This window comes from Eschrichtius robustus, chromosome 12, assembly GCF_028021215.1.
Source record: "Eschrichtius robustus isolate mEscRob2 chromosome 12, mEscRob2.pri, whole genome shotgun sequence".
NCBI lineage: Eukaryota > Metazoa > Chordata > Mammalia > Artiodactyla > Eschrichtiidae > Eschrichtius > Eschrichtius robustus.
The window spans coordinates 40894645-40917785 of NC_090835.1; the positions used below are offsets into that span (position 1 = coordinate 40894645).

Below are 23141 nucleotides of genomic sequence, written 5' to 3' on the forward strand. Positions count from 1 at the left end.
GTATTGAGGTGCTCCTATGTTGGGTGCGTATATATTTATAATTGTTATATCTTCTTGGATTGATCCCTTGATCATTATGTAGTGTCCTTCCTTGTCTCTTGCAACATTCTTTATTTTAAAGTTTATTTTATCTGATATGAGTATAGCTACTCCAGCTTTCTTTTGATTTCTATTTGCATGGAATATCTTTTTCCATCCCCTCACTTTCAGTCTGTATGTGTCCCTAGGTCTGAAGTGGGTCTCTTGTAGACAGCATATATATGGGTCTTGTTTTTGTATCCATTCAGCAAGCCTGTGTCTTTTGGTTGGAGCATTTAATCTGTTCACGTTTAAGGTAATTATCGATATGTATGTTCCTATGACCATTTTCTTAACTGTTTTGGGTTTGTTTTTGTAGGTCCTTTTCTTCTCTTGTGTTTCCCACTTAGAGAAGTTCCTTTAGCATTTGTTGTAGAGCTGGTTTGGTGGTGCTGAATTCTCTTAGCTTTTGCTTCTCTGTAAAGCTTTTGATTTCTCCATCAAATCTGAATGAGATCTTTGCCGGGTAGAGTAATCTTGGTTGTAGGTTCTTCCCTTTCATCACTTTAAATATATGATGCCACTCCCTTCTGGCTTGTAGAGTTTCTGCTGAGAAATCAGCTGTTAACCTTATGGGAGTTCCCTTGTATGTTATTTGTCGTTTTTCCCTTGCTGCTTTCAATAATTTTTCTTTGTCTTTAATATTTGCCAATTTGATTACTATGTGTCTCTGCGTGTTTCTCCTTGGATTTATCCTGCCTGGGACTCTCTGTGCTTCCTGGACTTGGGTGGCTATTTCCTTTCCCATGTTAGGGAAGTTTTCGACTATAATCTCTTCAAATATTTTCTCTGGTCCTTTCTCTCTCTCTTCTCCTTCTGGGACCCCTATAATGCGAATGTTGTTGCATTTAATGTTGTCCCAGAGGTCTCTTAGGCTGTCTTCATTTCTTTTCATTCTTTTTTCTTTAGTCTGTTCCGCAGCAGTGAATTCCACCATTCTGTCTTCCAGGTCACTTATCCGTTCTTCTGCCTCAGTTATTCTGCTATTGATTCCTTCTAGTGTATTTTTCATTTCAGTTATTGTATTGGTCATCTCTGTTTGTTTGTTCTTTAATTCTTCTAGGTCTTTGTTAATCATTTCTTACATCTTCTCAATCTTTGCCTCCATTCTTATTCCGAGGTCCTGGATCATCTTCACTATCATTATTCTGAATTCTTTTTCTGGAAGGTTGCCTATCTCCACTTCATTTAGTTGTTTTTCTGGGGTTTTTTCTTGTTCCTTCATCTGGTGTATAGCCCTCTGCCTTTTCATCTTGTCTTTCTGTGAATGTGGTTTTTGTTCCACATGCTGCAGGATTATAGTTTTTCTTGCTTCTGCTGTCTGCCCTCTGGTGGATGAGGCTATATAAGAGGCTTGATGGGAGGCTCTGGTGGTGGGTAGAGCTGACTGTTGCTGTGGTGGTCAGAGCTCAGTAAAACTTTAATCCACTTGACTGTTGATGGGTGGGGCTGGGTTCCCTCCCTGTTGGTTGTTTTGCCTGAGGCAACCCAACACTGGAGCCTACCTGGGCTCTTTGGTGGGGCTAATGGCAGACTCTGGGGGGGCTCACGCCAAGGAGTACTTCCCAGAACTTCTGCTGCCAGTGTCCTTGTCCCCACAGTGAAACAGAGCCACCCCCCGCCTCTGCAGGAGACCTTCCAACACTAGCAGGTAGGTCTGGTTCAGTCTCCCCCAGGGTCACTGCTCCTTCCCCTGGGTCCCGATGCACACACTGTTTTGTGTGCACCCTCCAAGAGTGGGGTCTCTGTTTCCCCCAGTCCTGTCGAAGTCCTGCAATCAATTCCCACTAGGCTTCAAAGTCTGATTCTCTAGGAATTCCTCCTCCCATTGCCGGACCCCCAGGTTGGGAAGCCTGACGTGGGGCTCAGAACCTTCACTCCAGTGGGTGGACTTCTGTGGTATAAGTGTTCGGCAGTCTGTGAGTCACCCACCCAGCAGTTATGGGATTTGATTTTACTGTGGTTGCGCCCCTCCTACCGTCTCATTGTGGTTTATCCTTTGTCTTTGGATGTGGGGTATCTTTTTTGGTGAGTTCCAGTGTCTTCCTGTCGATGATTGTCCAGCAGCTAGTTGTGATTCTGGTGTTCTTGCGAGAGGGAGTGAGAGCACGTCCTTCTACTCCGCCATCTTGGTTCCTACTCCTACCTGTTTAAATTTTTAAACAAAACAGAAATGTAATACAAGAGTATAGTGTGATGTTAAGAGGGTGGACTCTGGGGCCAGACTGCCTGTGTTCATATACTGGTTCTGTCACTTTCTTGGGGGCTAGAGGGGATATAGCTTCTGTGTGCCTTGTTGGGTTGTGGTGAGGCTTTTTTTTTTTTTTTTAATATTTATTTATTTATTTATTTAGGCTGCGCTGGGTCTTAGTTGCAGCACACGGGATCTTCATTGTTGCATGTGGCCTTCTTAGTTGCGGCACGCATGTGGGATCTAGTTCCCCAATCAAGGATCAAACCCAGGCCCCCTGCATTGGGAGCACAGAGTCTTACCCACTGGACCACCAGGGAAGTCCCTGTGGTGAGGCTTAAATGAGAAAAAAGATGGAAGGCACCTGGCACACAGTAGGTACTCAGTGAGAGTTAGAAACCATCATCATTGTTACAGAGACAGAAATGGGCAGGCTCACCATCAGTGATAAGAACCGTGTTGGGGTGAGTACGGGGCATTTTGGCAGCTCATAGGAGGAGGGGCCTTAACTCAGTTTTGGGGAAAGGGGAAAGACTTCCTAGGCAAATGATACTGTAGTTGAGGCCTTGAAGCTGAGTTATCTAGGAGAAGAATGAGCAAGAGTGTTCCAGCAAGTACAGAGCCTCAGAAGCAAGAGGGGAGTTGTGTGGCTCCAGGGCAAGGTTGGAGAATGACTGTGAGCCACTTTAAGCATTTCAAGGCCTGTGGACATTTCCAAAGAGACTTTATCGTAAGAAAGTGGATGCTCTGGAGTGTGCTGACCTTCTTTCTCTTCCTGCTGGAATGTTTAGACTCCTGGAATTCACAGATGTTTTACATATTTCAAATCTTGAGAAACAGGCTGCCTTTAGTCAGTGTTTTGAGCAGCTACTGTATGGAAAGTGAATGTAGGTAAATAAAATGTACTGCCTGCCTTCATCTTGTAGTAGAGCTAGAGCTTCAGCAGTCTTAGCTCTGGGCCCCAGGACTCCTCTCTGCACCCAGAGCTCAGGGGTCAGCCCAGGCATTGTGTGGAGCTTTCCCCAGCAAAACCTTAGCTAAGTCCAGAGACAGCCCTTGACACCTACCTCCAAACAGCTGAACCTTAGCTTTTGGAAGAAGCAAAAGAGAAGCAACTCTTCACATAAAAGGGATTCTCGATGGATTAATAGCTGATTTCTTCTCAGAAACCATGGAGGCCAGAAGGCAGTGGGATCACATATTTAAAGTCCTGAAAGGAAAAAAAACTCAATCAAGAGTTCTAAATTCTCCAAAACTATACTTCAGGGACTTCCCTAGCGATCCAGTGGTTAAGACTGCGCTTCCAACACAGGGGGCACAGGTTTTTTTTTTAATTTATTTATTTTATTTATTTATTTTTGGCTGTGTTGGGTCTTTGTTGCTGCGTGTGGGCTTTCTCTAGTTGCAGTGAGCAGGGGCTACTCTTCATTGCGGTGCACAGACTTCTCATTGCAGTGGCTTCTCTTATTGCGGAGCACGGGCTCTAGGCGTGCAGGCTTCAGTAGTTGTGGTGCATGGGCTCATTAGTTGTGGCTCGTGGGCTCTAGAGCGCAGGCTCAGTAGTTGTGGCGCATGGGCTTAGTTGCTCTGCAGCACGTGGGATCTTCCCGGACCAGGGCTCAAACCCATGTCCCCTGTGTTGGCAGGCAGGTTCTTAACCACTGCGCCACCAGGGAAGCCCGGGGGCCCAGGTTTGATCTCTGGTCAGGGAACTAAGTTACTGCATGCGGCAGGGTGTGGGCAAAAAAAAAAAAAAAAAAAGTGACTGCTTTCAAATTGAAAAAAAACCAAAAAAACAACAAAAACTATACTTCAGTAATGAAGGAGAAATTAAGACATTTCCAGATAAACAAAAGCTGAGGGAAATTGTTACCAGTGCACCTACCCTGCAATTTGAAGCCATAAGAAAAAATAAACACTAGTAAAGATAATCAGTATTGTTGGTTTGTAATTTCTTTCTTTGTCTTCTGTGATTTAAAGGGCAAGTGTATTAAACAATAATTTAAAATCTACATTAAAGAGATTAAATGTAAAGTGTAATCTGTGACAACAATATAAAAGGGGAGAGACAAGGATGTCTAGACAGAGTGGGTGTATCCTGTTGAAGCTAAGCTGCTCAGACTGCATGATTTCAGTTGTCTTATTTTCATAATTGCTGATCCTTTCTTCTCTGCTCAGATTTGCTGTTGAACCCCTCTATTCAACCTAGGTTGTTATAAGTTGTTAATAATAGAATTCCCAAGGTGACCACTAAGAAAATAACTTTTAAAATATGTAGAACAGGAAAGTAGAAGGGAATCAGAGTGGCACACTACAAAAAATCAATCCCCCCCTCTTAAAAAAAGGGCAGCAATGGAGGAACTGAGGAACGAAAATCATATAAGACAAACAAAACAAATAGCTAAATGGCATAAATAAATCCTTCCTTGTCAGTAATCACATTAAATGTAGGTGGATCAAACTCTCCTTTTAAAAGAGTGGCCAATTTGATTTTACAAAGACTTTATCTACGTACTGTCTGCAAGACACTTTAAATATACACTACGCTTTTTTTTTTAACTTTTTTTTTTTTTTGGCTGCGCCCTGCAGCATGTGGAATCTCAGTTCCCTGACCAGGGATTAAACCCATACCCCCTACACTGGAAGCACGGAGTCTTAACCACCTGGACCACCAGGGAGATCCTTAGATATACACTACACTTTAGATATAAGAACACAAAAAGGTTGAAAGTAAAAGGATGGAAGATGATATTCTGTGCTAAACAGTACCCAAAAGAGAACTGAAGTGGCTATATTATGATCAGACAACATTAAAAAATTTATTAGAGACAGAGAAGGACATTATATATTGATAAATGCTTCAATACAACAAGAGGATATAACCATTATAAACATATAACACCTAACAACATATCCGTAAAATATATGAAGCAAAAATTGACAGAATTGAAAGGAGAAATATACAGTTCTCCAATAATAGTTGAAGTCTTCAATACTCTGCTTTCAATGATGGCTACAAGCAGACAAGATCAATAAGGAAATGGAGGACTTGAGCAACACTGAAACCAGCTAGACCAATACACATTCTTCTCAAGTGAACATAAACATTCTCCCGGATAGACCATATATGTTAGGCTGCAAACAAGTCTCAGTAAATTTAAAAAGATCGAAATCATACAGAGGATCTTTTCCAATAACAGCAGAATGAAACTAAAAATCAATAACAGAAGGAAGGCTTCCCCGGCAGTGCAGTGGTTAAGAATCCGCCAGCCAACGCAGGGGACACGGGTTCGAGCCCTGGTCCAGGAAGATCCCACATGCCGCGGAGGGACTAAGCCTGTGCACCACAACTACTGAGCCTGCGCTCTAGAGCCCGCGTGCCACAACTATTGAAGCCTGCGCGCCTAGAGCCCGTGCTCTGCAACCAGAGAAGCCACCGCAATGAGAAACCCGTGCACCGCAATGAAGAGTAGCCCCCACTCACTGCAACTAGAGAAAGCCTGCGCATAGCAACGAAGACCCAATGCAGCCAAAAATAAATAAGTAAAATAAATAAATTTAATTAAAAAGATAATAGAAGGAAAATTCACAAATACATGGAAATTAAACAGTATATTCTAAAACAACCAGTGAGTCGAAGAAGAAATCAGAGAGGAAAATAGAAAATACCTTGAGATGATGAAAACAAAAACACAATATACCAAAACTTATGGGTTGCAGTGAAAGTAGAACTAAGAGGGAAATTTATAGCTGTATAAAGGACTGCGGACTCATATCTAGAATATATAAAGACGACTCAATTAAAAACAGTTAAAGAGTTGAAGAGGTGCTTCACAAAAGAGGATTCATCCAGATGGCTAATAAGCATATGAAAGAGTTTTCGACACTATTTGCTGTATATTAAAACCACAGAGAGATACCACCACCTCCTCCTCTAAATGGTTAAAATTAATTGGACTGACAATATCAAGAGGTGACAAGGATTTGAAGCAGTTGAAACTCCTATCACATTGCTGGTGGGAACATAAATTTAAATAACTACTTTAAATAAGTATTTTGGAAAACTGGTGTGATCTACAAAGCTAAATATATGTATACTCCACAACCCAGAAGTTTCATTCTATGAATATACCCAACAGAAATGAGTGCTTACATAAAAATGAGTGTATACATAAAAATTACCACAATAGCTCTATTCTTAATAGCTTCAGTTGGGAGCAGCCAAATGTTCCTCAACACTGGAATAGATAGATGCACTCTAATATGTTCATTCAGCGGAATAGTACATACGGAAAAGAATGATCTGCTACATGTGCCAGTGTGGATGACTCTAGTAGATGTAATTTAAGTGAAAACAGCCAGTCACAAAAGAATACACAGTGGAATGGATGATTTCAGTTATATGCCATCAGAAACAGGCAAAACTAATTTATGGTGATAGAAATTCTAATAGTGGTTTATGGTAGTGGATACTCGTCACTGGGCCAGGGCACAAGGCCACCTTCTGAGGTTCTGGAGATATTTTATAGCTTGATCTAGGTAGTGGTTACACAGGTGTAGGCATATGTAAAAATTCATTGCACTATATACTTAAGATTTTTTAAAAATTAATTTATTTATATTTTATTTTTGGCTGCGTTGGGTCTTTGTTGCTGCGCGCGGGCTTTCTCTAGTTGCAGAGAGCGGGGGCTACTCTTCGTTGCGGTGAGTGGGCTTCCCATTGCGGTGACTTCTCTTGTTGCGGAGCACGGGTTCTAAGCATGCGGGCTTCAGTAGTTGTGGCATGCGGGCTCAGTTGTTGTGGCTCGCAGGCTCTAGAGCACAGGTTCAGTAGTTGTGGCGCATGGGCTTAGTTGCTACGTGGCATGTGGGATCTTCCCGGACCAGGGCTCGAACCCATGTCCCCTGCATTGGCAGGCGGATTCTTAACCACTGCGCCACCAGGGAGGTCCCTATACTTAAGATTTGTGCATTGTACTACATAAAAGTTAATTCCCAGTTTTATTTAAAACTGGGAATTAACTTTTATGTAGTACAATTTTTTTTTTCCCCGCACCGTGCCGCATGCGGAACTTCCCCGACCAGGGATCAAAACTGCCCACCCTGCAGTGGAAGCGTGGAGTCTTAACCACTGGACCACCAGGGAAGTCCTGAAGAAAAAGTTTTAAAAGAAGTGAAATCTGAAACAAAAGCACATCCATTTGCCAACTTTTTGATGTTAGGCCAAGCTTTTTCCTTTGTGTGTGGTAGGTCCATTGACTTCTGTTCAGCCTGATCTAGTGTAAACCACACCCTCAGTGTGTTATGCACAGTTTCTATGGTCTGTCCCTTTAACTTTGAGCAATTTGCTCAGCAGTCTGAATCAGGATCCTTCTGGATTTTTGTTTCCCCAGTTTTTGTTTTTTGTTTTTTTGGCTGCGCCGCGCGGCATGTAGAACTTCCCAACCAGGGGTCGAACCCGTGCCCCCTGCAGTGGAAGCATGGAGTCTTAACCACTGGACCACCAGGGAAGTCCCTCCCCAGTTTTTTCTTGTTGTCTTACTTATGTCTAATTTGACCAGAAGTTTGTGTAGCATCTTGCCTTTATTACATCTCCAAAAATATTCAACCAGTAAACTACTTCATAGTTTATGCATTGGGTTTCCTGTGACTAAAAGGGAGTTTGAAAAATTCTGATCTAGAGGCGTCTGAGTTTTCTCCTAGCTCTGAAGTTTTATGACTAATATTTTGTACATTTGTACAGTTCTCCTAGCATGGAGAATTTAGTGCAACTGCAGTGGTTCCTGCGTCACTGTTACCTCAGCACAGCTTCTACCTGCCATCGTGTCCTAACTCTTCTCTCCTTTTTGTTCATCCCAGCTACCCACTGCTGAAACTCCCCTTGCCAGGAACAGGACCCGTGGAATTCACCACTCCTGTGAAGGATTACTCGCCCCCGCCTGTGGCCTCTGACCACAAGCCAGAAGAGCCTAATGAGCAGCCAGAGTGGGTAGGTGCTCAGTGTATCGCTGAGGAGAGCCCTGGGAGTTGGGTGCAGACTGGCCGAGGCAGGGGTTCTGTGAGTGAGTGAGGGTGGTCAGCTTCTGATGTGTGAATACATATACTTGAATAGCTTTATAAAGGCACAGAAAATATTCAGTTATACATTTAATACATCTAGTTATACATTCCTGTTTTGAAAGGAAACACCAAACTACATAGAAAGAAGTGTTTCTGTCCTAGAAAAGCTGGGGATTGTGGTTGCCGTAGCTGTGGACAGCTGGGTCTGGGTTCATATGTAGGCTGCTCACACACCATGCACAGGTGCCAGGCAGTGCCCTGGCAAACAGGCCGTCTCCTTCTTGCGCAAGGTAGTTATGGGAACCACTGAGCATCCCTAGAGAATGTTTTATCATCGGAGTCCCAACACCATTTAATATTTGCACTGTGCACCTAATTTTTTCAAATCTGCTAGGTCCTGTTTTATCCTCACAATCCAGTCAGGTAAAACGTGCAGGTTTTGTTTCTCTCTTTTGCAGTTAAGGAAGCTGGGGCCCAGAGTGATGATGTGCCTCAGTTTAAATTTAGTTTTCATGGGGTCAGTACTGGGTTAGAACTCCAGATCTCCTGACCTGAAGCCCACTGCTTCTTCTGAATCATACTGTTCTCAGCTGACTGTCTATGAGCTGAGCACTAACGTAAACAAGGAAGAAACAGTCTTTCCAGTTGAGCGTCTGAGGTGCAGGACTTAACCCACCAGAACTCTGGGCTCATTATTTGGAAATCTTCTAAGAGTGATTAGTTCGTCTCTAAAACTTTTACCTGCCAGGTATGGATGAAATGTTCTTCCCTCATGTGTTGTGCTCGGGTCCCATGGATTGGTGCTGGGCTTGCTGAGTCTGTTGTTGAGGAACAAAACCAAGCTCAGGGCACAGAGCTTTTCCTCTCCTACCTTCTCTCTGACAGTGATTGCACATTCCTTCCCATTTCCTTTTCGGGTAATATAGCAGCCAGGTAACTTGTTATAAACTGTGCTCTAATGTTGCTGAAATAGAGACATATCTGGTAAGATAGGTATGTGTTTCAACTACGCATGGTGTCAAGAGGAAGTACACAATCCAGGCTCAATGGTACTCTGCCCATGAAGGTCAGATGTGGCAGAAACCAGTTCTGTTGCTTCATGTCTCAGCTTGACCCTTGGCTCACTATGGGACCTTACTGGATCAAGCCTTTTGCCTCCATTAACCTCTTCATGCAATTTTACCACATAATGGAGCTGATGGTTCCCGGTCACAACAGGGTCGTCTGTGTTTGTGAATGTTTTGTGACTAGTAGAGTTCAGTGGACCAGATGGTACAGAGTAGATGTTTCATGGTACAGCTGTTAGGGGTTTACTTGTTTGTGAGCCCTTTAAACTTCCTTAGTGTGCGTCTTTGGCCTGGGATGGTGATAGTAAGCAGGTGTACAAAATAACTTGAGGGTTCAGGAATTAGAGGATTGTCCCTTTTTTCTCTTTCTGATTGGGGTCCCCAGCCCCTGAAAGGTTGAGAAGGAGACCCAGGCCCTGGTACAGTCACCTGGTGTCATGCAGCTCAGTGGTCAGTTATCTCACCTCCACTGACTGTTCGTCATAAAAATAAAGGTCAACAATATAGGAATTCTAAGGGTTGCTTTAATCATAAGGAACAGGAAACACAACCCAAACCAGAGTAAGTGAAAAGGACGTTTTTTGGGTCATATAACTCACAGCCACAAGCAGGGCTTACTCAAGGACAGCATGGTTTAGGCCTCAGAAGGAGTCCACCTCTCAGCTCTGCCCTGTCTGGGTCAGCTCACTGTTGTCTCCCTAACAGTGGCTGTAGCAGATTCAGTCCCATGTTCTTGCAACATCCAATCCAGTGGAGGATGAGAGGGTGCCCACTTGGCTCTGAATAGGGTTACCTGCCTGTCCCCACCCCAAACCCTGTGGCCGAGGGAGGTGCTTTGTTGACTGACTTCATCACCTGATTGTCTTCATCACCAGGCTGGGGATTAGAGAGGATGGTTTCCCAAGGAAAATTAGGACGCTCAGGCACTGGGCGTCTACTGCTCACACCAAGGAACCAAAATGTCCTTCATTCCTCTGTTCATTCCTTTATTCAGCACATGTTTATTGCACGTCTGCAGTGTGCCTGGCAGAATGATCTTGAGGACACATAGAGCCTCACTGCTCTGGAGGAGATCTAGTGTGCTTGGGAAGAGAAGACAAAGATATCAGTTTAAAATAAATTCAGCATATGTCAAAGGGAAACAGGAGCCAACTGAAAGAGCTCCAAATGGCCAATGCTGGAAAATAAAATACATTTTGCAACAAAATAAGTAAAGTAGTATTGGATTATAACCCACAGTGTAAATAAATATCTGAGTCCATATGATTGAATAAATCAGTGAAGGAAAATAGACAGATCTGGGCAAAAATTCTAAATTTATGTAGCTGGACTTCCCCGGTGGCACATTGGTTAAGAATCCGCCTGCCAATGCAGGGGACATAGGTTCTATCCCTTGTCCAGGAAGATCCCACATGCCGCAGAGCAGCTAAGCCCGTGTGCCACAACTATTGAACCTGCGCTCTAGAGCCCATGAGCCACAACTACTGAGCCCGTGCGTCTAGAGCCTGTGCTCCGCAACAAGAGAAGCCACCATAATGAGAAGCCTGTGCACCACAACGAAGAGTAGCCCCCGTTCGCCGCAACTAGAGAAAGCCCACGCGCAGCAACGAAGACCCAATGCAGCCAAAAATAAATAAAATAGAATAAATTAATTTTTTAAAATGCAGTAAAAAGTAACCATTGTATTAAAAAAAAATATATATATATATATGTAGCTACTCTGCCCTCAGGGAGGTGGAATATAATCCCTCTTCCTTAATTGTGGACTGTGCATAGTGACTTTCTTCCAAAGAGTACCGTGTGGAGAAGGGAGAAAAGAGTCTCTTTACAGTGGAGAACCTGAGCAAGGTGATGAGGGTCAACATCAACAGTGATAAATCAGGTTGATGGTATGTACCCTTGATGTGTGACAAGAAGGGTGCTTTACCTCTGTGGTCTTCCTCCCAAAAACCCATAACCCCAGTCTAATCATGAGAAGAACTTCAGACGAGTCCCGGTTGAGGGATGGTCTACACAATTCCCGACTAGCGCTCCTCAAGACTGTCAAAGTCATCAAAAAAAGAGTCTAAGCACTTCCCTGGTGGTGCAGTGGTTAAGAATCTGCCTGCCAATGCAGGGGACACGGGTTCGAGCCCTGATCCAGGAAGATCCCACATGCAGCGGAGCAAATATGTCCATGCGCCACAACTTCTGAGCCTGTGCTGTAGAGCCCAAGAATCACAACTACTGAGCCCGCATACTGCAACTACTGAAACCTGTGCACCTAGAGCCCGTGCTCCACAACAAGAGAAGCCACTGCAATGAGGTGCCCGTGTACCACACCGAAGAGTAACCCCCATTCGCTGCAACTAGAGAAAGCCCATGTGCAACAACGAACACCCAATGCAGCCAAAAAAAAAAAAAAAGAGTCTGAGAAACTGTCACAGCCAAGAGAAGCCTCAAGAGACAGGACAACTAAATATAACATGGTATCTTAGATGGGATCTTGGGAGAGAAGAAGGACATAGGTATAAGCTAAGGAAATCTGGTTTCCTTACTTTTCCTTAGTGATAGTTTCTCAGACTTTCCTTGTTCTTGATGACCTGGACAGGTTTTTTTTGTAAATAAGTATTTTATTTTATATTATATTTATTTAATTAATTATTATTTTTTAATTTTTGGCTGCGTTAGGTCTTCATTGTGGCATGCAGGATCTTTTTTGTTGTTGTTGCGTCGTGTGGGCTTCTCTCTAGTTGTGGTGTGCGGGTTTTCTCTCTCTAGTTGTGGTGCTTGGGCTCCAGAGTATGTGGACTCTGTAGTTTGTGGCACGCAGGCTCTTTATTTATTTACTTATTTTAAAATTTTATTATTTTTTCACTGTGTTGGGTCTTCGTTGCTGTGCGCGGGCTTTCTCTCATTGTGGTGAATGGGGGGCTACTCTTCATTGCGGTGCACGGGCTTCTCATTGAGGTGTCTTCTCTTGTCGTGGAGCATGGGCTGGAGGTGCACGGGCTTCAGTAGTTGCAACACGCGGGCCCTAGAGCACGTGGGCTTCAGTAGTTGTGGCACGTGGGCTCAGTAGTTGTGGCACGTGGGCTTCAGTAGTTGTGGTGCCGGCTCAGTAGTTGTGGCTCGTGGGCTCTAGAGTGCAGGCTCAGTAGTTGTGTCGCATGGGCTTAGTTGCTCCGTGGCATGTGGGATCTTCCCGGACCAGGGCTCGAACCCATGTCCCCTGCATTGGCAGGCGGATTCTTAACCACTGTGCTACCAGGGAAGTCCCGCAGGCTCTTTAGTTGAGGCGGGCGAGCTCAGTAGCCCTGCAGCATGTGGGATCTTAATTCCCTAACCAGGGCTCGAACCCGTGTCCCCTGCATTGGAAGGCGGATTCTCAGCCACTGGACCACCAGGGAAGTCCTGACCTGTACAGTTTTGAGGAGTGTTCCTCAAGTGGGATTTGCGTATTTTTCTCTAGATTAGACTGGGGTTATGGGTTTTTGGAAGGAACACTACAGAGGTAAAGTGTCATTCTTTTCACATCTGTCAGCCTCCTAAATTATTTTTTAAATTTCCATACATTAAAGTTCAGTCTTTGTGCTGTAAAGTTCTTGGTACTGTCAGGTTTGTTTGGGTTTTTTTTAAGCCTTTCTAATAGAAGTATGGAACAATCTAGATGTGTTTTTAATTTGCATTTTCCAGATGACTACTGTCAAGTGCTTATTGTATTTGCATACCTTCCTTTGTGAAGTGTTTCAGTGTTCTGCCCATTTTGAATTGAGCTGTTTGGATTTCGTTTTATTGAATTGTAATTCTTTCTGTATGCTGGAGGTGTCTCTTTCTATATAGTATATAGTCCTCTTTCTCCCCTTTTGCTGAAGTGTTCCCCCCCAATGGGGTAGTGTCTGCACCCTGCAGTTAGGCCTTTCTGTGTCCTCCAGAAAGGACTCTAATCAACTCTACTGGGTCCTTGCACTCTGAGTTAGGTCTGCCCTGTGTTGGAGTCACTGATCAGTGGCCTTGTGGGGTAGGGGAGGACAGTTCCCTCTGGAAGGAGGGGTGTTTTTACCAGAGGAAGACCAGAGCAAAGCAGAAAGGTGAAGACTTTCCATTTCACAGGCATGTGACCTTGGGCAGGTTATGTAACACCTGTGTACCTTAGTTTCCACATTCATAAAGTGGGGATAATAATTATACCTGCATTATACATTGTCATAGGATTAAGTGAAAGAATGCAAAAGTTAGGTCAGTGCCTGGCCCATCATTTGCATTCGATAAATGTTTCTGGCTGTCATCGTCATTGATTAGATCTGGTCAGAGCAGAGGGCAGAAGAACAGAGGTTCACATACTTGGACTGCCCTCTGAGTGCACCAGGCGTGCACTCCTTATCTTTTACTCCTTAGTTCACATCACGCTCTCCAGGAGGCCTTCCCCAGCTGTCTTGCAGATGTGTGCTCTGTTTCTCCTTGTGAACTGTAGTGTGACCTAGTTGCAATCATGTTTCATTCAAATTTGTCCAACCTTTTGCACATAGTATATGCTTAAGAAAGGTTTTTTTTGAATGACTTGTTGAATAAGCACGGCTTATTTAGGAGACAGAGAGTCTGAAGTGAGGCATTTTTCTTGGAGCTTGGTAGGTGATAAGTTAGGTGGGACCAAGTTAAGTCTTGGGCTCTGGAGTTTAAATGAATTCTCTGGGCAGTGGAAAGTCATTCCCTTAGAGGCAATGACATGATGAAAGTGGTGGTAAGAAGGTCAATCTAATTGAACTTAGAGAAACTTGGAGACTGAGTTGACTGTGCCTAGGAGGGAGGGTAAGGGGACAGGAAAGGGGAGGAGAGATTGATTTTAAAGGGATGCCAAACCAATTTTAAGAGTTTTAAGACATAATGATACAACTAGATATAACTAACATGTATTTGGCCAGACACCTTACTAGATGGTTTCGTGTGTTCTTTTGTTTGGTCCTCACAGTGATCTGCTGACGTCTGAGAGTTTATTCCCGTTTCCCTCAGTAAGTAAGGGACTGAGGGTTGGAGAGTGTGGAGACCGTTGTCCAAGGCACACAGCCAGGGGTGGAGCTAGAATTTAACCCTGGCGTGTCCCCTGAGCCTGCCCTTCCCACCACACCCCACCCCCTCGCCTGTCCAGGGCTGGAGAACAAGGAGCAGGAGCCCTGCTTTCCAGAAGAGCTGAGTATTGGGAGTCCTCCGTATGGTGTTCTAAAGCGAGCCCCTGGGTGTGTCAGTGTAAAGGTGAAATACCTGGAGCTCTAGCTTACTTTCTTTAAATGTGAAGGAAGGATTGTGTTTAAAGCAGCAAACTTGAGGTGTCCTGCACTGGCCTGACTCCCCTAGACCAGGTCACCATGGAAACCTGAACCTCATACCGAGACCTACCTGCCGCGTCCACAGAGGTGGCTGGGCTTCCGGCCCAGCACTGCAGTGTTTGGTGGTAGCCTGAGCCTGAACGCAAGGTTTCCAAGGAGCCCTGGTCAGGGACCCCACAGGTCCTCAGGACCTCAGCTCCCCTCCTGCACTGCTTGTGCTGGGCATTTCCATCTATGTCCTGTTCTCCATGGGAACTCACATAGTTCAGAACTACCCAGGCAGGTAGAATATACCAGCTTGGGAATTAGGCGGCCCTGGGCTTTAATCCTGGTCTGCTGCCTATCAGCTGTGTGTCCTTGGGCATATCCTTTTTATCTCTCTGAGACTTGGTTTTCTTATCTGGGTCCTCTAGCTCAGGGTCTCTTACAAACTGCAATCAAGGTGTCAGCCAAGGCTGCAGTTATCTCAGAGCCTGACTGGAGAGAATCTGCTTCCAAGCTCACTCAGACAGTGAGCTGGAAGCAGGTTTCTTGCAGGCTGTTGAACTGAGGGACTCTTGTCCCTCATTGGGTGTTGGCTGAAAGCCCCTCAGTTCCTTGCCACATGGACCTTTCTGGAGCAACTCATGATATGGCTGACTTCATCAGAGTGGTGGCTCTAAAGGAGGGGGGTGCAGAGGAGGACTCGTAGTCTGCTTTTTCCTTCCATTAAAAAAAAAATAGTGGCAAAATACACACAACATAAAATTTACTCTCTTAACTGTTTTTTGTTTGTTTTTGTTTTGCTTTTTTTTTGTTTGTTTGTTTTGGCTGTGCCATGTGGCTTGTGGGATCTTAGTTCCCCGACCAGAGATTGAACCTGGGCCCCAGCAGTGAAAGTGCTGAGTCCTAACCGCAGGACCACCAGGGAATTCCCTCTCTTAACCATTTTTAAGTGTGCAGTTCAGTGGTATTAAATACATTCACATTATTGTACAGCCATTACCACCATCCATCTTCATAACTCTTCATCTTGTAAAACAGAAATTCTGCACCCATTAAACAGTAACTCCGCATTCCCCCTTTCCCAGCCCCTGGTAACCACCATTCTGCTTTTTGACACTGTGAATTTGACAACTTTAGGTACCTCATATAAGTGGAATCATACGGTATTTGTCTTTCCATGCCTGGTTTATTTCACTTAGCATAATGGCCTTAAGGGTCATAGTCTTTTGTAACCTAATCTCAGAAATAAGAGCTCATCGCTATATTCTGTTTGTCAGAAGCAAGTCACTAGGTCCAGCCCACTCCCAAGGGGGATTACACTTGGGCATGAGCGCCAGGAGGTGGGGATTATTGGGGCCATGTTGGAAGCCTCCATCTAGTGAGCACTCCTCCCTCTGTACCCAGGGGCATCTGTACTCCACTGGCCCTTATGCTTTCTCCATCACCCACTTAGGATACCTCGTGTTTTCTCTGTTTCCATGTCTGTTTCTTACTTGAGTATCAATTAGGGATTATGATAGGACCCAGCACAGTGAGTGGTAGGCCCTGCCCACATCTCCTGCTACCATTTTCGTGCCTGCCTGCTTTCCAGCCACCAGTATCCGCATCTCATTTGTCAAAGGATCTCTGGTACAGAAGGCCTGAGGTGCTAGAGAATTCACACCCCCTAGGAGCAGCCCTCAACCAATAACTGTAGGAGTTGGTATGTAACCTCAGCTGTCTTCCTTTATGTCGGATAACTCAGCTAAATCCAGTTATCCACAGAGGGTGCTTGCTCAGTAGCACACCCTTTGTGGGCTGCCTTCCCTTCCCTGCTCCTGTCCCTACTCCCCTCCCTGTGTTTCCTCCACCTCCCAAGGAAACTACTTGTCTAAGGGCCTGCTGCTGGGGGAACCCAAACTAAGATAGTGAATGACAAGAGTTAGGCTCATGCCTGTAAATAAACCACCATAAGAGAATTCTGATGCCCAGAAGAGGGAGTTTGATACAGTCATATTAAATGACTGTCCCAAGATCTTGAAAGAGCTGGACAGATGTGGAATAGCTACTTGGAAAGTTCATTTGGAAATCGGGGAGGTGAATAAGAGCCGGCCAGCAGAGGGAGGCCCAGCCAAGGCCGGAGAGCGTGGCTGTGCCATAGGCTCTCTTCTGCGTGGTTTTTGTCTGGTAAGGCTTACCAGCTGAGGAGTGAAAACAATGAGCAGTGGATTTTACCCAGGGCTGGTGGAAGGTCAAAGGAAAAAGAGGTGTCTGGGGCATAAGGGTTACATATTCTTATGAAAATCTGATGAAAACCATGGATCCTCTCCCCTAAAAATGATGACAGTGATAATAATAGATACACTTTTGAGAAGAAATATGAGTTAAGCAGGGTGCTTATAGAACTCCTGGAGCCATCCCTAGAGCCCAGAACGAGAGCTCTGGTTCTGAAGTATGTTCATTGTTACTTTGTTGAAATGGTGGCCTGGATCGTCCTGGGTGGGAAGGGGGCTGGATTTGGACTGGAGGGCCAAGGAGCTGTCCTGCCTGGAAACCAAAGGTTCAGTTGCACAGGCTCAGTGGGCCTAAGGGTGGGGGTGGAGTGTGTGAAGAGGGCCGTGGGCACAGGAGATGGTATGTGCGGAGTCACAGCCTTGTGCCCAGTGGGAACAGACCTGGATCTGGAGGCTCCACAGTGCCAGCTCTACCTGGGTGATGTGCTGTGTCCTTCACAGAGTTTGAGGATGATCCCCCGGGTATCACTCTCCTTGTAGAGCTGTGGGTCTCTGGGCAGCTCCTGCCACACTCAGGCCTGTGTGGTGTGTTGAGTCGATGAGCTGCTGATTGGGTCAGGACCTGTGGCAGTCAGTTCTGTCTGGGTACCTCACTACCTCCTGGCAGCTTCTAGTGGGCTGAGTCTGCTGCAGAAGACTAAGTGGGTGAGGACTTCTGTCCCCAGAGCCTTTCATAAATACACACTTCACAAAGGCTCAGATGGATACCTGGGGTTGTTCCTTTGCGCCCAGGGGCTCAGGGGCCCAGGAGATATTAACTTGCTGTGTGTGATCAGCATCTTAACCCTTGCTTGTGCCATAGCCTGGAGTACGGCATCACTGAGTGGCTAGATGGCCTTCCTTTCATCTACACACCTGCCCTTCAGAGTTCCTGATTGCGGCACAGGCATCAGGACAGTCCCCTCATCCCTCGGCCAGGCCCGGCTCCCTCCAGCCTGCTCTGCACAGTGCCTCACGCCTGTGGGCAGACCATCCCTGTCTCTGGGTGGATGACAGCCTAACTTTAGGGGGGTCTCCAGAGCACTGCTTTGTCAGGTTGCCCCTCCCTCTCAGAGGTAGTCAGGGGCTTTTGTTTGTCCACTGGTTAAAATCCAGATGGCTCAGTCAGGTGTCATCCTGGCCACCTCTCATTTTTGCTGTGATTTCCATTATTACCCGCCAGGACTCCTCTGTGCTGTCCAGGCTGCTCCTCAGAGGCCCTCGCTGCCCCTCTTCCACCAGCCCTTCCCCACCTCGTGCCTCCAGTCAGCTCCTCTCGGGCCATAACTCTGCTGCAGCTAGTCCAGTACCTTGTTTTGGGGGTGCTCCTTGACACATCCGTCACTGGAAGTCATTCCTTGCCTATTACATGTGTGTCACTTTTGTCACTTAAGTGCATATTAGCTCTTTAAGGATAGATGGCAGGTTCTAGTGAGAAAAGTGTGGTGTTCAACGAGGAGACCTGGGTTTGAATCCTCATACCATCCTTCTTGAGTCCTGAAACCCTAGAGAGTCACTTTGCTTCTCATAGGACTGTTTTGGGGGTCAGTGAGACGATGTGCCACACCTGTTATTGCTAGTGTTTCCATCGGCACTTAAGTCTCTGCATGCGCTGTTTATGTGTGTGTGTGTGTGCGTGCGTGTGCTTGTGTGCAAATCGTAGTGATGCTGCAGGGTGAATGTCATTATCTCCCTTTCACTGAGGAAATTGAAATCCAGAGAAGTCAAAAACATTTGCAAGGCCATACAGTTGGAGAGTAGAGATTTAGAACTGGGTCTATTGAGCTTCAAAAACCAGTGACCTGCAAGTGGCCAAACCAGGATCGGCAAGATAGGCTACACCCTTTGGGGAGCTTATGGCCTATTGCAGGGTCAGCAGGCATTTTGCATCAAGGGCTAGATAGTACAGGTTTTGTTTAGGTTTTGTGGGTCATGCCATCTGTCGTGAACACTCACCTCTCATTGTTGCATGAAAGCAGAACAGTGCAGAATGGGGTGGGTATGGCTGTGTTCCAGGAAAACTTTATTTAGAAAAACAGGTGCCAGGCTCAATTTATGGCCTGTGGCCATAGTTTGGCAACCCCTATTCTATTGGAAAATGTGTAGGAAAGTGGTCCATTAAGTGGTAAGAAGTCCCTTTGGACAGATTCATTTTTGAAGGCCTGTCCTGTTGGCCCCACATTGCTTTGCCCATAGTAGGTGCTCAGTAAATCCTTCCTGAGTACGGGCCATGTTTCTCCCTTTGTGCTGAGCTGACCTTTCTAACCCTCCCCCATTTCTTCTGCAGTACGTGGGTGCCCCAGTGGCTTATATCCAGCAGATATTTGTGAAGTCGTCAGTATCTCCCTGGCACAAGAACCTCCTGGCAGTAGATGTGTTCCGCTCACCTCTGTCCCGGGCATTCCAGCTGGTGGAGGAGATACGGAACCATGTGCTGAGAGACAGGTATGCCTCTCTGGGACCGCAGCCTCCCTGATCCAGCTCTGTACTGAAGGGAGGGTACAGCCCTCAGTGTAAGTCCGTTGAGCCAGCCAGCTCTGTGGAAGGTGAACAAGTGAGAAAGAGGTGGGTGGGCTCGCTTTGCCTTTCTCAGCACGCTTGTGGGTCCACTGTGGCTGTGTTCCCCTTGGACCTGTGCAGATGGCACAGGTAGAGCCCTGAGCTTCGTCGCCAGGTCTCAGACTAGGTATCCACTGGGCCAACCCTGTGACAAGCTGAGGTCTGTTTGACTCGTGAGCCAGAGGGCTCACTGCCTAGGGGTTGTGAGATGTGAATCTAATGGTGGTGGCCATGCTGACAAGAAGCAAGCTGTCCCTGGGGGTACACTTCTGAAATCCCAGCCCACCAGTGATTCTCTGGAGTGTGCTGTGTTTGTAAGCTGCCTCACTGCTGGGTTTTAGTTAGCTGAGGGCTTTGACAGGCATTTTGGTGAACGAGACAAAGCCCTTGATTTTCACCCTATCCCCTCTGCCTGCTGAACTGGCCAAGGTATTCTAGTGAGTGGGGCTGTGCACACTCCCAGATCTTGCTTCTCCTCGGAGGTGATGGGCTTTTGGGGTCCACATGCACCTTGAAGGTGAGACAGCCACATGGTTTGGTTGTTGACCACCTGGAAGAACTTCCCCTGCTGCCCTAGTCCTCAGGCTCTTTGAGATACCAGGCATCTGGGAGCCTGATGACGGAGGAGACCTCGTAAGTGCAGTGGGCCTATCCTGTGCTGGCAGACACAGCAGGTGCCTTGTCCTGTCTCCCGCACAGCTCCGGGACCAGGAGCCTGGAGGAGGTATGCCTGCAGGTGACCGACCTGCTGCCAGGCCTCAGGAAGCTCCGGAACCTCCTCCCCGAGCATGGATGCCTGCTGCTGTCCCCTGGGAACTTCTGGCAGAATGACCGGGAACACTTCCATGCTGATCCTGACATCATCGGAACCATCCATCAGCACGAACCTAAAACCCTGCAGACCTCAGCCACGCTCAAAGGTACCCCCAGGGCAGGTTCCTTGAGAACCCGCCAGAGGGCCTGTTGGTCACCATGTCCTCTTTGATGGCTGCTCTAGCAGATCAGGGGTTACCCCTGGTTTCCAAAGACGGGGGTGGAGAGGGGTCCTGGTGTCTCTACAGTAGCTGCCATTCCTTTGTCAGCACCTGCTGCGTTCTGTCTGCAGATTTGCTGTTCGGTGTCCCTGGAAAGTACAGCGGAGTGAGCCTTTACACCAGGAAGAGGCTGGTCTCGTATACCATCACCCTGGTCTTCCAGCACTATGATGCCAAGTAAGGCCATCAGCGCTCAGGGCTCCTGACGGGGCTGTGGAATGACAGGAGGCTTTGACTAGTCCTTGTTCTGGTTAGAGTGTCCAGAATGGCCCCTGGGAACTTGGAGTTCTCAGGCCTCCTGTAGAAATGTTTATATCCCTTAGGCTGAAGGGTGCTGTCTGCTGACACTTGACCTGACAGCTGGTTAAGAATAAGGGGCGATAGAAAAAAAAAAAAGAATAAGGGACGCTGGGACTTCCCTGGCGGTCCAGTGGTTAAGACTCCACACTCCCAATTCCAGGGGCGGGGGTGGCGTGGGTTTGATTCCTGGTTGGGGAACTAAGATCCTGCATTCTGCACTGCATGGCCAAAAAAAAAGAATAAGGGTTGAAGGCAGGGCTGGCAAATTCACTGTCCTGGTGCCTCCAGTGGTCTCTCTTGAGCCTAGGGCAGGGGTCCCCAGCTGGTTACTACTGAGCCCCATGTGACCTCAGAACCTTCCCAGCAGACTGCTGCAGATAGCTCCCAGCAGGGGCCCATAGGATGCCGCTGATTGGCTGTTCTGGGCCTTTGGCAGTTGGAGTGGGGTGATAGGTTGGGAATGGGGTGCTGAGGGGGAGGTCCTGAGACACCTTTGCCAACTTTTAAATTCTTCCAACCCCCCACCACCCCACCCTGGAGACTGGAGGGAAGGTTAGACACCACAAAGAAGCTCCCTCCAACACAGGGGGAGGAGGGAAGCCCCAACGGACCTTCCTTCCAGGGATTGTCTTTGTCCCCTGGACCAAGAGGTACAGTCCATCTACCCCACCCCACTCCATGACCAGGTTTCTGGGCAGCCTGCGGGCCCGCCTGATGCTCCTGCACCCCAGCCCCAACTGCAGCCTTCGGGCAGAGAGCCTGGTCCACGTGCACTTCAAGGAGGAGATTGGCATCGCTGAGCTCATCCCCCTTGTGACCACCTACATCATCTTGTTTGCCTACATCTACTTCTCCACACGTAGGTCCACGGCAAGGAGGCTGGTGCTTTCTCTGAGCTAGTATGGGCATTTCCAGATCACCCCCTTCCCTGCCTGTGCAGGTGGCCCAGGCAGAGATGTAGAACGTGCCTGGTGGTTACAAAAGCTGGGGCTTCACCACCCCCACAGAGTCTCAGGGGCTCGGGTGGGTCCAGGGCTCCTCTTACTTCTCAAGAAAAGTCCCTTCTTGGGTAAGGGTTCCCAAAGGACACACTACGCCCCTGAGACTGGGAAGTGTACACCTTCTTTGGTCAAACCGGGGCCTTCCCTTCCTCAACTGTCAGGGCACACTCCCCTCCTAGGAGCTCAGTTTAGAAGGGCCTGTGTATGCCACGCTCTGGGGAGATGCTATCCTGATGTGCCCTCTCTGCCCTCCAGGCAAGATCGACATGGTCAAGTCCAAGTGGGGGCTGGCTCTGGCCGCCGTGGTCACAGTGCTTAGCTCGCTGCTCATGTCGGTGGGGCTCTGCACACTCTTCGGCCTGACGCCCACCCTCAACGGCGGGTAGGTCCCGAGCAGGCTCCACTGGGTGGCAGGGTGGGACCGCAACCGGAGGACCTTGCACCTCTGGGCACTTGGCCTGCCCTGCACTGGACGCTTGCTATTACCCCATATTCTCACATGGTTATTTTGACATTTAAGAGGTACATTTTTTTCCTCTTTAAGTTACCTGGTTTGTGTTCATACATATGTATATACAAAGTATATCTATATTTACATATAATACATATATAGTTATGTGTATGTATGTACGTTCATGTGTATATTTCTGTGTGTGTATATGGGGTCGGTATTTATATATGCATATATGTGTGTTTATGCATATATATATATGGGTATGGTGTGTGTGTAGGGTATATGGATATGTATGTGTGTATTTGTATATTATGTATACACGTGCAAATTGCTTCTTGATGGCTTAAGCCATAGATGGGTGTGACAGAGAAGGTACATTTCTTCCTTTCTTACTATTAAAACATTTAAATGCCTAATAAAATAGGTGACGTTAGAGTAAGCTTTTTAAAAGACATAGGACATAAACACATTCTAATTTGTCACCTTTCTACGGTTTGCTTTCCCTGCCATTTCTCTCTGAAACGTGGTCTGAAAATCCTTCCCTGGGTGTGTCCTCGGGCTTCAGTCTCCTCAGCTCTGCTGGGCCCCACCCGCCTTTCCGTTAGCGAGTACTGCCAGTCGGCCTGTGCCCTGCCTTGGCTTGTCAGACTGGTCTCAGGAACAGCGATTTTGTGTTTTCTGTTACCTTCCTTGCTCGCAGAACTGCTTCCTTTCCTAAAGGTGATGGTGCTCAACACCCCCTCCCACCAGAGCTGTCTGCTCTGCCCTCAGAGCCCCCCACTTCCACTGCTCTACAGTGGAGACCCCAGTGAGGTTTGCCTCAGCTGGTGTTCTTTGTGCCTAGACTTCCGTCATAG

The 23141-nt window shown here is 46.8% G+C and overlaps 1 protein-coding gene across 2 annotated transcripts in view; it reads left to right on the forward strand.

Moving 5' to 3' along the window:
* The window catches only part of SCAP (SREBF chaperone), a 93091-nt gene that overhangs the window by 60172 nt on the left and 9778 nt on the right, over window positions 1-23141 (forward strand). For both annotated transcript variants that reach the window (XM_068558320.1, XM_068558321.1), the window contains exons 3-8: window positions 8129-8258; window positions 19224-19381; window positions 20195-20415; window positions 20601-20706; window positions 21516-21688; window positions 22086-22212. In XM_068558320.1, coding sequence (XP_068414421.1) covers window positions 8129-8258; window positions 19224-19381; window positions 20195-20415; window positions 20601-20706; window positions 21516-21688; window positions 22086-22212 — 915 coding nt within the window. The remainder of the gene's footprint in view (window positions 1-8128; window positions 8259-19223; window positions 19382-20194; window positions 20416-20600; window positions 20707-21515; window positions 21689-22085; window positions 22213-23141) is intronic.